At 37.6% G+C, this 14,961-nt stretch overlaps 1 protein-coding gene across 2 annotated transcripts in view; it reads left to right on the top strand.

The window, feature by feature from the left end:
- STRN3 (striatin, calmodulin binding protein 3) overlaps nucleotides 1-11,201 on the top strand; it is a 68,530-nt gene extending 57,329 nt beyond the window's left edge. For both annotated transcript variants that reach the window (XM_014528976.1, XM_014528977.1), the window contains 3 exons: nucleotides 3,331-3,438; nucleotides 9,396-9,482; nucleotides 9,563-11,201. In XM_014528976.1, coding sequence (XP_014384462.1) covers nucleotides 3,331-3,438; nucleotides 9,396-9,482; nucleotides 9,563-9,732 — 365 coding nt within the window. In that variant the 3' untranslated portion in view covers nucleotides 9,733-11,201. The remainder of the gene's footprint in view (nucleotides 1-3,330; nucleotides 3,439-9,395; nucleotides 9,483-9,562) is intronic.
- Nucleotides 11,202-14,961: the final 3,760 nt, after the last annotated feature.

Genomic DNA, 14,961 nt, shown 5'->3' on the forward strand with positions numbered 1-14,961 from the left:
CAGGGGTCCTCAAACTACGGCCTGCGGGCCACATGCAAATACAAATATTGTATTTGTTCCCGTTTTGTTTTTTTACTTCAAAATAAGATATGTGCAGTGTGCATAGAAATTTGTTCATAGTTTTTTTTTTAAACTGTAGTCCGGCCCTCCAGCGGTCTGAGGGACAGTGAACTGGCCCCCTGTTTAAAAAGTTTGAGGACCCCTGGCTTAGCATAATGCTCTCCAGTTCCATCCATGCTGTTGCAAATGGTAAGAATTCCGTCTTTTTTACAGCAGTGTAGTATTCCATTGTGTAGATGTACCACAGTTTCTTAATCCACTCATCTGCTAATGGACACTTAGGCTGTTTCCAAATCTTAGCTATTGTAAATTGTGCTGCTATGAACATAGGGGTGTATATATCCTTTCTGATTGGTGTTTCTAGTTTCTTGGGATATATTCCTAGAAGTAGGATCACTGGGTCAAATGGCAGTTCCATTTTTAGTTTTTTGAGGAAATTCCAAACTGTTCTCCACAGTGTCTACACCAATCTGCATTCCCACCAGCAGTGCACGAGCGTTCCTTTTTCTCTGCATCCTCGCCAGCACTTGTCATTTGTTGATTTGTTTATGATAGCCATTCTGACAGGTGTGAGATGGTACCTCATTGTCGTTTTGATTTGCATCTCTCGGGTAATTAGTGACTTTAAGCATGTTTTCATATGTCTCTTGGCCTGCCTTCTATCTGTTTAGGTCCATTGCCCATTTTTTGATTGGGTTGTTTATCTTCCTTTTGTTAAGTTGTATGAGTTTTCTGTAAATGTTGGAGATTAAACCCTTATCAGTGATAACATCAGTGATAACATTGGCAAATATGTTCTCCCATGCAGTGGGCTTTCTTGTTGTTTTGTTGATGGTTTCTTTTGCTGTGCAGAATCTTTTTATTTTGATGTAGTCCCATTTGTCTATTTTCTCTTTAGTTTCCATTGCCCTAGGAGCTGTATCGGTGAAGATATTGCTTTGGCATATGTCTGAGATTTTGCTGCCTGTGGATTCTTCTAATAGTTTAAGTCCTTTATCCATTTTGAGTTTATTTTTGTGTAAGTTGGTGGTCTAGCTTCATTTTTTTGCATGTATCTGTCCAATTTTCCCAGCACCATTTATTGAAGATATAATATTATTAACTATATTTTCTATACTGTACTTCCTTGCATTTTTTACTTGAAGAAATTGAATAGTTTGCCTGTAAAATTTTCCACAAACTGGATTTTGCTTGGGGTATCATTTAACAAGCTCCTCTATTCATTTTATTTCCTAAATTGGTTTTAGTTCCAGAGGCTTATTCAAATTTAGGTTCAGTGTTTTATTTGTGTTCACTTAAAAGTTTTTAATGGTTAGGCAAGACTACTTCATAAATTGTGAACTTTTATCAGAAGTAAATATTGTCTGGTTTATTTATTGTTTATCTTTTTATGTTTCAGTCTTGATGATAATTACCTGGATCTGTCAATTCATTAGCTGTTTAAAAATGATTTTCTAATTCTTTCATTACTTCTCCATATATTAGCTAGAATACTTCTGTAAAGAGGAACACCCCTCATCAATAAATTGGGTACTTCGGAGTTAGATTATAAAGGAAAGGCAAAATAAATTATTGATTCCCCTTCCCCTTTATTTACCAGCTTACATAATAGTAATAATGAAGTGTTCCCTAGCATCCTCCATAGGTGACCAGAGAGTCTATTGGGTGTTGTTTGTTTGTTTGTTTTATTATCATTACTAGAGGCCTGATGCATGGAATTAGTGCAAGGGGCTCGGCTCTCGCAGCCTCGGCTGGCCCTCACAGCTCCGGCTTCGTCCGGAAGGTTGTCCGGAAGGTCATTCTGCTGTTTGGTCTAATTAGCATATTAGCTCTTTATTATATAGGATAATCTCACTTAGATATAAATGTATTTGATGTCTATGAATCATTGCCGTTATTATCTTTATTGCTATTCAGATGGTTTAATCTTTGGCCAGTGGGAATTTATTCATGTAGCTCCTGAGTCCTTTTGACATGACCCTGGGAGTCATTGATAGTTTTACTTTCTGATATGAGAAGATATTCTAGGTTCATCTTGTTGATTTGTGCCCCAGATCTGAAATTGGCCATTTCTCTAAGGAGCCATGGATTCTCTGAGTGAAAAAAAGACATTTAGAGACTACAGTTTAGGCTCTTGGGTTGGTCCTTATGGATTTCATGGCTCTTGAATTGGTCATTGGTTTAGGCTTTTTCAGTGGTCAGAGCTACAAATACATTTTTTAAAAAGAAAAAAAATGTTGATAAATTCATATGAATACTTCCTATTGAAATTCAGATTTATCTCATTGATTTTTATGTCTTTATTTCATTTTAACCGTACCAAATCTCACTGTGTTCAGCAAAATCATCATGATCTCTCATTTTGTTTATTTCACAGTACACATAGTCATCTCAGAATAATAATACCAAAACCACTGTCAATAGTTTGGTTACTGAAACTAGGGATGGGTAATCTATTACTGTGCTTTCAAGTCACAAATTTACTTTTGATTTTTTGTGATTGCTTTTTAAAAAATCAAGCTTTTTAAATGTTAATCGTGTAAAACATTAAAATACTTAAAGAAGTGTCTTTCCCAGTGCCCTTTCAACCTTAGTTTCTCTCTCCCTCTTTCATAGGTAATTACACACACAAACATATATGGGGGTTTTTTTGTGTTATGTGTTTAAGTTTAGTTAAGAGTTCTTATATACATGTGGAATGATTGATTTACTTAAAGTCTAATAATGTGGATGATATTTTCCCATTTGTTTTGATTCTTCTGTGTTCTCCCTCATTGCTAATCAAAAATTAGGAGCTTGTCAGTAAAGAAAAGGTCTTATTCCTAAGGGCATTCATTCTGGTTCTTTGTATTTTTGTCAGTATGGGTAGGCTGGGGATTCTTTCTTACAAACACCTAATTATCACTTATGAATTTCCCTTAAATGCTTATAATTATTTTATGGGCTATTCATTAAAAGTAATGATAATTGTGAGTTTTTTTAAGAATTCTTAAACCACCTACATTAAAATACTTATAACTTTTCTAGACTTGAGCCTAGTAAGGTCCATATTATAGGACATGATAGCTTAAACATTTATTTTTTAAGAAATTGTATTCCTCTAGAGCTCTAGTTTTATTTCTCAGATATTTTTTATTATTTATTTATTTAGATTTTTTTGTTTTATGCCAAAGCTTTGTTTTTTTATTTTTTGGTAAGAATAAAAAGGTCATCATCCAGTTTCCAACTGAAGGTTTGAATTTTAGTGCTTTATCTGCCTTTATTTTTCAGATTTACAATCCAGTAATCACATTAATAGAGTAGTAAGTCATCCCACACTTCCTGTTACAATAACTGCTCATGAAGATAGACACATCAAATTTTTTGACAATAAAACGGGTAAGTAGGTTGTCTTATTTTCTTTTCAATCATAATAATTCTGTAAATTTGAAGTGATCAAAAAATGCTATTCTTTTATATAAAATATATTTTTTCTGCTTCAAAATTGCCAAGTTAAATAATTTTAACTTAGATTTTTGCTTAAGTTATGTAGCACGTTCATAATATGTTGTTTTATCCTTAAGTATATAAGTAAAACCTTGCCTACGTATTATGATTTTTTTCATGTCATATTAAATATAAATCCATCCATTTGAAATTATTTTCTTCATAGTCTATTGTGATTTAGTACAGCAGAAGAGGTGTCTTTCTGGGGTTAGGCATTTCAAATATGTTCTTAAAATTATTTCTCAGTGGATAAAATGATGATTAGTAAAAATTGTTTTATTGCCATCTTTCCTGTATTTCTTGTTGTCAGAAAACTTAACTATTTATATAGAAGTCAAATCAAATATTAATGTGGCCATAGAGTTTCTTTAAGGACCCTTGTTCCATCTGTAATTACCTGAATACTATGTAAAATATTGTTTATTTTCTTTCAGGAAAGGTCTGACAGCTAGAAAGGCTTCCTTGAGGGGAAGCTAAAACAGGGGTATTAGAGGACTTCCATATCAAAATCTTAAATATTAATTATAATATTATTGCAGGCAACAAATTATCAAGCAAGATAGCAAATTAAAAGACAGATTTCTCTTTGGAGGTTATATAGAACATGGTCATATTTTTAGTCTTTCATAAATCCCTTTGTTCAAGCAACACTTCATGGACAGATTCCTTTTAACTCAATAAAACAGTTGAGAAGGTAATGGATATTCACAGGACTATGTATTTCACAGGAGAGACTATTCATATTCATGTGAATGTTTTCCATTTAACACCTTATCAACAATTCTTTGAACATTTTTTGAAGCCTAAAGATCATCCTCTGCTGCAAGAACAGAGATAATTTCCTTTATTGTATTTCTAAAAAGATTGATTTTTTTTATTAATTATTACAGATTTAGATTTGTAAGCGGAGGTTCAGGAATTTTCGTAGTTAGTTGTATTAAAAGTAAAGTGTGAGTCTCTAGAGCTATTTTAATGGCAAAAATCAAGAAAAAGTGGTAATAAAATTTCACTTAATAAGTAAGGAGCTTACAGTCTTATAAGATCTACCAATTTATTTTGTTATTTCTCTTAAGTAGTTTTAGTACCTTATCTTTAGTGGGAAGAAATTGAAGCAGTGGCCTCCAAACACTGGAAAAATTCTTTTTAAATCAACCTCTCTCACTTTTACTCCCATATACAGGCACACACACACACACACACACACATACAACAGAGTTCAATTTATTGAACTTTTGTATCTGAAACATAGAAATCAATATTATGAATGGGTTTGATAAATATTTAGATTTTAACAACAGAAACATATTTAGCATTTTGTATTCTGCAGTGCACTGGCTACTGTCATGTATAAGATGGGGTTTCTGCTTTCTGGGGACTTAACTGTTACCTGGGGAAAACAGGATGTGTGTATGTGTGTGCACCTGAACTCTGCTAGGTAAAGGAGTCTTCACAGAGTAAGGGTTTGAGCTTTGCCTTGAAGCAATGGTAAGATTTTTTTTTTTAAGTGAAGAAAGTAGTAGGAAATTTCAGGTAAGGACATATTTTGATCAGAGGCTTGGTGGTAGAAACTTTGGCCAACACGGGGGTTTTTTACAGGCAAAGCCAAAGCGGTAAGTCTGGAGGAAGAAAACAAACTATTGAGAACTTCTCACAGCCAGCCTAAGAATAATGAATTTTTGTTTATGCTATGCACTGTGAAAGCCACTTAAAATATTTGAGCAGGGATTTACAAAATTGGTTTAAAAAGATTATTTAAGTTGTATTATATGGTAGATCCTTGAATTATAAGGAATTAAAAATTTACAATTTCTATTTTTTGTTCCCGAGAGATCTTTGAGGCTCGTGATTTTTAAAAGTTTGATAGAGGCACAAATTAGAGTTGCATATACTGTACTGAGACACTTAGCTAGTGAGTATGAGAGAGAAGGTGTAGGATGTGGTAGAGAAGTTGGAGGAAGAAGGTCCTGAATAGATTGTGAACTCATGCAGCAGAATTCATTGGCTATCTGCCAGAGTTCTTCTCAATGCTTAGTAAACAAAACAAAATGCCCTATCTTCTTGGAGCTTAATGGTATATTACTACTGTGAGACATTGTTGTATTTGATTTATGTGTATTAACATGTTTGCTCTTCTAATAACTCTATTAGGTATATATGATACTATTATTATTTCCATTTTACAGTTGAAATAAAAGGCTTAAAAGAAGTTAAATAATTAGTGCAGTGCTACACAACAGAGGAAAATTGTAGGGTTGGGACTCAAATCCATACAGTTTGCTTCTAGAGTCTACATGGTTTACATTAGTCTGCTTCTTCTCCATTTCATAGTGGCCTATAATACTGATTGCCCAAGTCAAAGGGCTTAGATGCCAGGTAGCCTGTTATAAGAGCAAAGAATTAATCTTGGTGGAGGAAGAGGGGTGGCAGAGGCATGGAGCCAACGTGAAATTGGTTAAATGTGAGAAATTACAAGTGTTGCTGAAGGAGGGGTCAGATGCTTTGTGACTTTTGTGGTTACCCATGAAAGCTCAGCAGCCAACTTGGTTCAGCATGTGATCTCTCTATACATGGTTCAATCTGAAGGGAGAGGGGGTCACTCGCATTTTCGAACTCACTATATGGAAAAGAAGGGTTGACTCAGAATTGACTTAACATATCAGTAAAGGTTAGTTTAATGTATAGGCAGGAGAGTTGAAATTAAACTTGGAAAATTATTGCACCCTTAATGAAATGGGGGAGATTTGCTAATTGGTTGAAAGAATTCTTTGGTTTAAGGCACCTTAAATTTAGGACATAGAGGGTTATTCTAAGGAGAGAAATCAGAATTTGATTGTGAATTAAGAGTTACCATCATAGAATTGACATTTTAAAGGAAGCTAATGGTGCTTGTTACTTAACCCCTGTTTTGAGATTATTTTCTTTGAGGCCAGTCATTTCATATCTAGGGTTTTGTTTGTTTGTTTTGAATAGGAATATTGAGAGGAATGGATTCTAGAATTGATAGATGAATTGTGGGACTAAGCAATTAAAGATAGTGTGTTGAATGATTTTTCTGTTTCTCAGGAGAGCAGAGAAGAATCTCCAATTATTCTGTTCGTTACTTAGTACTAATGAAGAATAGACAAATATGGTTTGAAATTATGAGAAACTTTGTCTTCAACTGATAAGTGTTTAGTATTGCCAGAAAGTGATAGGACTTTTGATGTTTTCTGGAGAAACTTTCACACACTTGATTTTGTTGTGGTTTTGCATTCAGGTCAACACTTATGTGATCTATACTAATAAAAGACAAAGATGCTAATTGACCGTACCTTCACTACGCCCTAAGCCATGCCCACCAGCCAGTCAGAGCGACTATATGCAAATTAACCCAACCAAGATGGCGGCCAGCAGCCACGGAGCTGGAGCAAGCAAGAGGCTTGGTTGCCTGAGCGATGGAGGAAGCCAAGCTTTCCGCCTGCCCTGAGCCGGCTGTGGCCTCCCACTCATGGCAACAAAGTTTCAATTATAGAAGACAAATAAATCCCAGATACTTGCTTCCAGCCAGCCTCCACTGGGAGCTTGGGTGGCTGGGGGTTGTGGCCAGCCTGCAAACAGCCATCAGCCCCTCACCCAGGCTGGCCATACCCTCATGGGGTGAGGGTCCCCTCTAGGGGGTTTAGCCGGCCTGAAAACGGCCCTCAGCCCCTCACCCAGACTGGCCAGGCACCCCAGCAGGACCCCCCACCCTAAAGGGGCTGTGGCCAGCCTGCAAACAGCCCTCAGCCCCTCACCCAGGCTGGCTAGGCACTCCTATATAAGAAAAGGGTAATATGCAAAATGACCCTAACAGCCGAACGACTGGGAATGACTGGTCACTATGACACACACTGACCACCAGGGGGCAGATGCTCAATGCAGGAGCTGCCCCCTGATGGTCAGTGCGCTCCCACAGGGGGAGCTCTGCTCAGCCACAAGCCAGGCTGATGGCTGCCAGTACAGCGGTGGTGGTGGGAGCGCTTTCCCGCCTCCTCAGCAGCACTAAGGATGTCCAACTGCAGCTTAGGCCTGCTCCCCGCTGGCAAGTGGACATCCCCTGAGGGTTCCCAGGCTGCCAGAGGGATGTCTGACAGCCAGCTTAGGCCCAATCCTCCAGGGAGCGGGCCTAAGCCAGCAGGTGGTCATCCCCCGAGGGGTCCCAGACTGTGAGAGGGCACAGGCCGGGCTGAGGGACACCCCCCCCACCCTGTGCACAAAATTTTTTGCACCAGGCCTCTAGTCAATAATAAAAGTAGATCTATGTCATGTTCCAGAATGGCATGTCATCAGGACTAGATGCAAAGCAAATGATTAGAACGAGAATTCTGGAGAGAGCCTCCGTGTCTCTAGGATCAGCCCAGGCATTAAAGTAATGAAAAGGGAGGAAATTTTTAAAGTATCATTTGCTATTTTATTCTGTCCTTGGATAAATCAATATATGGTGTTGATTTCCATTCATCAAAAGCATATATTGCCAGTGCAGAGGCTGAGGCCCTTGCCTCAAAGTATTTGTGCAACACAACTTTGTATTCACAACTTGCTTTTAATTTTAACTTGCTCTTGAATCCTATTTCCTTGCCAAATCTTCAGTGAAGGTATTCAATAAATTACATTTTCCAGAATAGTGGTTTTATTACTACCTGGGGAAATTTGGAATAATTTATCATTCTATGATGTACTCCTACCTCCTTCTCTTATTTCTAATATATAAAACGATTGACGTTTCAAAGGATAAATGAATTTGATGAAACTAAAATCATTAGGTAGGAATGTATTCTCTGGTGATTTATTTATCATTAAACCTGTATGTAAAATAATCTTTACATCTCTTAATGAGAAAGATTTTTTCTGTTTTCATTTTAATTGCAGCTTCCATAATCTTGTCTTTGATGCAATCCTATATTTGTTATGTTTTCCACTGTCTATCAGATACTGTCAAATTCATGTAACACAAATGTCTATTAAAAGTACTGGGAAAGTTCTGCATTAGAATTAAAATTCTCTTTAATATATTATTACTAGAGGCCCAGTGCACAAAATTCATGCACTTGGGGGGGGGGTCCCTCAGTCCGGCCTGCGCCCTCTCGCATTCCAGGAGTCCTCAGGGGATATCTGACTGATGGGGAGAGGCCTAAGCCAACAGTAGAACATCCTTAGTGCTGCCATGGAGGTAGGAGAGGCTCCCGCCACCGCCGCTGTGCTCGCCAGCCATGAGTCCAGCTCAGGGCTTCTGGCTGAGTGGCGCTCCCCCTGTGGGAGCGCACTGACCACCAGGGGGCAGCTCCTGCATTGAGTGTCTGCCCCGTGGTGGTCAATGCACGTCATAGCGACCAGTCGTTCTGCCGTTCAGTCGCTTTGCATATTAGCTTTTTATTATATAGGATAATTCATGAACCTTGAAAACATTATACTAAGTGACAGAAGGCAGACACAAAAAGCCACATGTTGTTATATGATTTATTAATATGAAGCATCCAGAATAGTCCAAACTATAGGGAGAAAAAGTAGATTAATGGTTACCAGGGACTTGGGGGAGAGGAATGGGGAATGGCTGCTTAATGGGTATGGGGTTTCCCTTTGCAGTATTGAAAATGTTCTGAACTAGATAATAGTGATTGTTGCACATCATTGGGAATGTTCTAAAAGCCACTGAATTGTACCCTCTCAAATAGTTAAAATGGTAACTCTTATGTTTAGGTATATTTTACTACAATTTAAAAAATGATATAGTCATTGTCTCTTATGTTTATGCTATTTTATGATTTCTAAAGTACCTATCAAGTTAGTAAATATTTGTGAAAACATAATTATCTTTGTTATGTTTTATGTAGGTAAAATGATCCATTCTATGGTAGCTCATTTGGATGCTGTTACAAGTCTCGCAGTAGATCCTAATGGAATCTATTTGATGTCTGGAAGTAAGTCTGAATTTCCTGTACTGCGTACAAACTTTATAAAAGAATTGTTACTCAAAAACACTTTATTTGTTCTTTTACAGGCCATGATTGTTCTATTAGATTGTGGAATTTGGACAGCAAGACATGTGTGCAAGAAATAACAGCACATAGGAAGAAATTAGATGAATCAATATATGATGTTGCTTTCCATCCATCAAAAGCATATATTGCTAGTGCAGGGGCTGATGCCCTTGCCAAAGTATTTGTGTGAATCAACAAATACATCATAACAACAGATTTGCTTGAACAAAAAGAGGGTCTGCATCACTGCCATCAAAAACGGTTACCGATAAGACACTACATGTGATCTGCCTGGTGAAGGCTATTTAGGGCAGGCATAAATTGGTGGAAATTAAAATCTTAATGTCAGGTTCATTAATTTAATTGTAATTACTGTATTTTGTGGGACAAAAAAAAAAGGACTCCAGTATTTGTGGCCTGTCTGGATACAGACTGAGCATATATCTGTTTTTTAGGTCTCTTTAAGCCAACGTGGAGTCTGATCTTACAAAAGGACTTTTATTTTGGACTCTGTGTGCTGCCTTAGGGTTAGGGATGTGGTGCTCTTGTGGGGGGGAAGTGAGCTCCAAGAGTAGTTTTTTTTTCATCTCTTAGTGATCTTCTGTTTCAGTTGAATGCCACAGATTCCCTTTTAAACTTATTTTGCTTTAAAAAAAAAAAAAGAAAATTTAACTTAAAATATTTTAGCATTAGTTGCACAAAATGTTTGGATAAAATTCTAGTTTTTATAAGTCTTTTTTATATATTTAGCCTGTCACAACAGTGCTTAAGATTGTATTGAAGTTTTTCTGCATTATACAACCCTAAAACACAGAGATCTCACTAACCCGCTGCTATGTAACCACACTCTTTCTTTTGCCTAATACAGCTCAGCTAAGTCCTTCCATAGATGCTAAATCACCTTCGTCATCACATAATTGTCTTCATAAACCAAGGACTATTAAGTGTATTAAAATGAAATAGTGGGGTTTAGTACTCCAAATGAACTCTTAAAAAAAAAACCTAATCTTGGCATCCTATCACTATGTGATATTTTGTACATCTTACTGTATTTACAAGTTTATTTATCAAGGATTATCCGTCTTGCTAATAGCTTATTATTTATTTCACTTTTTGTTGTTCTTTATATCCTTTTATTAATATGCTAAAGGAACCTGTATATCTATTTTGGAACTCTTTAAATAGTCTAAAATAGACTAAAAATGGAATATTTTATAGTTTAAGTTACATACCAAGGTGATTCTCCCCAGACACATATCTTGGTTTACCATGATTCCAAACAAAACTATCTTGTTTTAAAATATTGGGAGTAAAATATTATTTACATTACAAATAGGATACAAAATAATTGAATCAGGATACAGAAATCTGCTGTGTTTGGACTAGTTATCCCTGTTTTATTTTTTTAAATGTGCTTAATTTTATGGTGTAACAAAAGATTTTGTTTGTGTAATGCATGATTAAGACAATAAAATATTTTTTCTAGTCTTCCAAAAACTTTTCTGATCAGTTTGCGAGTTTTGATGAGTTTTGTAAGGTTTTTGTTTTACAAACGATGAATCAGCAAATTTTTAAGATTGTACCACATAGCAAATGTACAACTGTTGAAAAATAATGTATATAAAATGCATATAATAAATATCAAATTGTGTACCTGTATGTTACTGTTGGCTACATTATTTTGTGTTGAATAATAAAGTGCAATACTTTACCCTCCATCCTTAAACTAGGAAATGGAGATGATTTCCTTGGTGAGTCCTTCATTTTTATGCTGTTCTTTTAAACTTTGTACTGCTTATTGATATTCTAGCAAGATTAGAACAGTTAACACTATAAAGAATGCCTTGCTAAGTATTTCATCCCATTTGGGATAATAAAATCTTCTGTTGACATAAGTTACATAATTCAAAAAGACCAAAAAAAGAAGAAAAGACAGATATAGTTTTAAATCATTTCCTTAAACATCATGTTATTTTATTAAATCTGAATTCAATTGGTAGTGTTGTCACTCCTATCTAGCCATACGTGTTTCCACAAAATGTTCAGCAGAAAATAAACTGCATTATTCATTAATTAAAGGTTGTTCTTATAAATAGTGTTAACTTACTATCTCAAAACTTTTCCTTCAACAAGGTAATATCCTTTTTCTTTGAAGGGAATTAATTGCACATGGAATTAGAAGGTAACATTAGAAAACTTTCATTGCAAAATTTTATGTGAATGCCTAATGCAAAAAAAAAAATCACATTGTGTGTACTTTGAGAAATTTTGTCATCTAGCATAAAAATCCAAGTGGCTGTTTTAGTTATTGTTGAAACATAAAGTTTTCGGAAATCTTTTAAAAATACTAGTTTTATAGCTTTCTGAACTGAAGATTCAACTTGATAAACAAAGGGGCACTTTTTAAAAATAATTTAAGCTTTTCAAAAGCTACTAGCATTTCTGGCAGTTATTCTAAACCAATGCATTACTGTTTAACTGAAATGTGGTTATCACTGCAATGCATAAACATTCACCTCTTGGAATGTATTAAAACAAATAAAAATTAGTATATATGTTTATTTTTCTATCTACTTTGGTTGTATTTTTCTCTACAATATTAAACATTTGGAAAAAGACTAAGGTTACAAAAAGAATGCTTTATTTTTACTTTATTAGTGTGCTTCCAATTGTGATTTAATGTGAAGTTATATAGGTTTGTTTATTAAATGGTGCTTTATACATAAAGTTTAAGAATATATGCAAACTTTAATATGTTGACTTTTTCAATATTTAATATTATTTGCCTTTTCATATTTTAGTTACTCAGGTAGTTTTCTCATATTTCAATATAAGTTATCCACTGAAGATGAGCGTCTCATTCAATACATTTAAAGTTATAAATGGGCTAGTATATTTGAATTTTAGGCATGCCTACAAAAGTTGGATTGTAATACATCTTTTCAAAAATCCTTTTACTCTTTACTCCTGTTAGTTGTTAGCTCTTTATTTTGAGTATGTTTACTTATAAGAATAACTAGTGACCTGGTGCACAGATTCATGCACATTGAAAGGAAATTAGAAGATGGCCAGCGGGGCAGGACTGGGCAAGACGGGCTAGACACGCCCTGGAGCCAGCCTCCCACAGTCCCTCCCTGGCTGCATGGCTCCAACTTGAAGGGCTTCTGCAGAATGAGCCAGGTCCCTCCAGCAGGTGAGGTCCCTTGGCCTGGCCTGTGGGGATCACGCCAAAACTACCTCTCCGACATCCCCAGAGGGGTCCTGGAGTGCGAGAGGGCACTTGCAAAGTTGCTGTCATACTGGGTGTGGAAGGCAAGTATGCAGTTAACCAGATTTGGGGCCAACAGTGACTTAGCAACAACATAACCCAAGTCCGAAAGTGGAATTGCGAGGCCCCAGGAGGAATCGGGCTCCCTCCCCTCTGGTTTTGGGGTGCGTCAACCGAGAAACGCTGCTGCCAAGTTACTGCAGCTTGGCAGCTTCTGTGTTGAACGTCTGCCCCCTGGTGGTCAGTGTGCATCATAGCTACCAGTTGGACACAGCATATTAGCCTTTTATATATATACTAGAGGCCCGGTGCACAAAAATTTGTGCACTCGGGGGGAGTGGGGGTCCCTCAGCCCAGCCTCTCGCAGTCTGGGTCCCCTCAGGGGATGACCACCTGCTGGCTTAGGCCCGCTCCCTGGGCGATTGGGCCAGAGATGGCAATCAGACATCCCTCTGGCAGCCCAGCAGCCCTCGGGGGATGTCCACTTGCCAGCAGGGAGCAGGCCTAAACTGCAGTCGGACATCCTTAGCGCTGCTGAGGAGGCAGGAGAGGCTCCCACCACCACCGCTGTACTGGCAGCCATCAGCCTGGCTTGTGGCTGAGCAGAGCTCCCCCATGTGAGAGCGCACTGACCACCAGAGGGCAGCTCCTGCATTGAGCGTCTGCCCCCTGGTGGTCAGTGTGTGTCATAGTGACCAGTCATTCCCAGTCCTTCTGCTGTTAGGGTCAGTTTGCATATTACCCTGTTACAATATAGGATAGAGGCCTGGTGCACAGGTGGGGGCCGGCTGCTTTGCCCTAAAGGGTGTCCCAGATCAGAGTGGGGGTCCCGCTTGGGTGCCTGGCCACCCTGGATGAGGGGACGATGGCTGTTTGCAGCTGGTCGCACCCCCTTCAGGGTGGGGGTCCTCACTGGGGTGCCTGGCCAGCCTGGATGAGGGGGCTTCTATAATTGAAACACTGTTGGAACTCCAGCTCTGAGGCCCAGCTGGCTGAAAGCAGGTTTCTGGGGATTGTTTAGCTTCTATAATTGCAACATAGTTGCTTAGAGTGTAGCTCAGAGCTGGGCGGTGGCAGGCGGGGAACCTTGGCTTCCTCCATCACTGGAGCAAGCAAGCCTCCTGTTCGCTTCAGCTGCCTGGCTGCCGGCCGCCATCTTGATTGGCAGTTAATTTGCATATCGCCCTGATTAGCCAATGGGAAGTGTGTCAGAGGTACGGTTAATTACCATGTTTGTCTATTATTAGATAGGATAGATTGATAGCAACTTGATAAAGTGCTCATTTCTACTCCCTTGCTCAAGTCAGTCAAAATATTAGTTTCTCTGGTTACCTCACATACCTCAAAACTTTGTTTTTTATAGAATTAAAGTTAAAGCATTTTTTAAAGGGCTAGAGGCCAGGTTTTCACTTAAGCTTAAATTTTTAAGGAGTGGTACTCTTGGCTGAGAATTTGTGCTTTATGTACTAGGAGAAAATCATGTTAAACCCATTTTAGTTATTTGAAAATCTGTTACATGAATTCATATTTGCCACATTTTATAAGGTGGAGAGGTTTATTGTCTTCCCAACTTGATTTTATCAAATTTTTATCTAGTGTCAAAGGCAATTTCAGGTATGCCTCTTCAGTACATAGTCTTTTCATTCCTTTTCCGCAAACTAAAATTGTTAGACTCAAAAGATTAACTGGAGTATGTATATTATTCCACTAATTAACACCATTTTGGGGTCGACTGGTTGTAAATCACCCAGATAGGATCAGTGACTGTGTTACAGGAGATAAGGTGCGCAGTTGAATGAGTGAGGGCAGGTCCTGTCTTGAGAAAGTAAGCAGTATGCTCTACCTGAGAGGAGAGTTCCTGGGGAGTAATGATAATTACATTAATGGAATTCTGAACACTTTTCGTAGGCACCAACTTCACAAGCACATTTAAGTAAAACTAATGCCAATTATAAAACATTTTTGTACTGTTTATCTGGTAGTGGCTGTGTATGATGCCTAGAACAGTAGGCATTCAATAAATGATAGAAAAGGCATAGTCTTATTGCATGATTTTTTTAAAAAAATTCAGTTGGCCTTTCTGCATAAATTATTGAATGCAGAATTTTTACATGCCCTAGGGAGAAACACTTAGGAAAATAAAAGGCAGCG

The sequence above is a fragment of the Myotis brandtii genome, unplaced genomic scaffold (genome assembly GCF_000412655.1).
Source record: "Myotis brandtii unplaced genomic scaffold, ASM41265v1 scaffold667, whole genome shotgun sequence".
In the NCBI taxonomy this organism is placed as follows: Eukaryota; Metazoa; Chordata; class Mammalia; order Chiroptera; family Vespertilionidae; genus Myotis; species Myotis brandtii.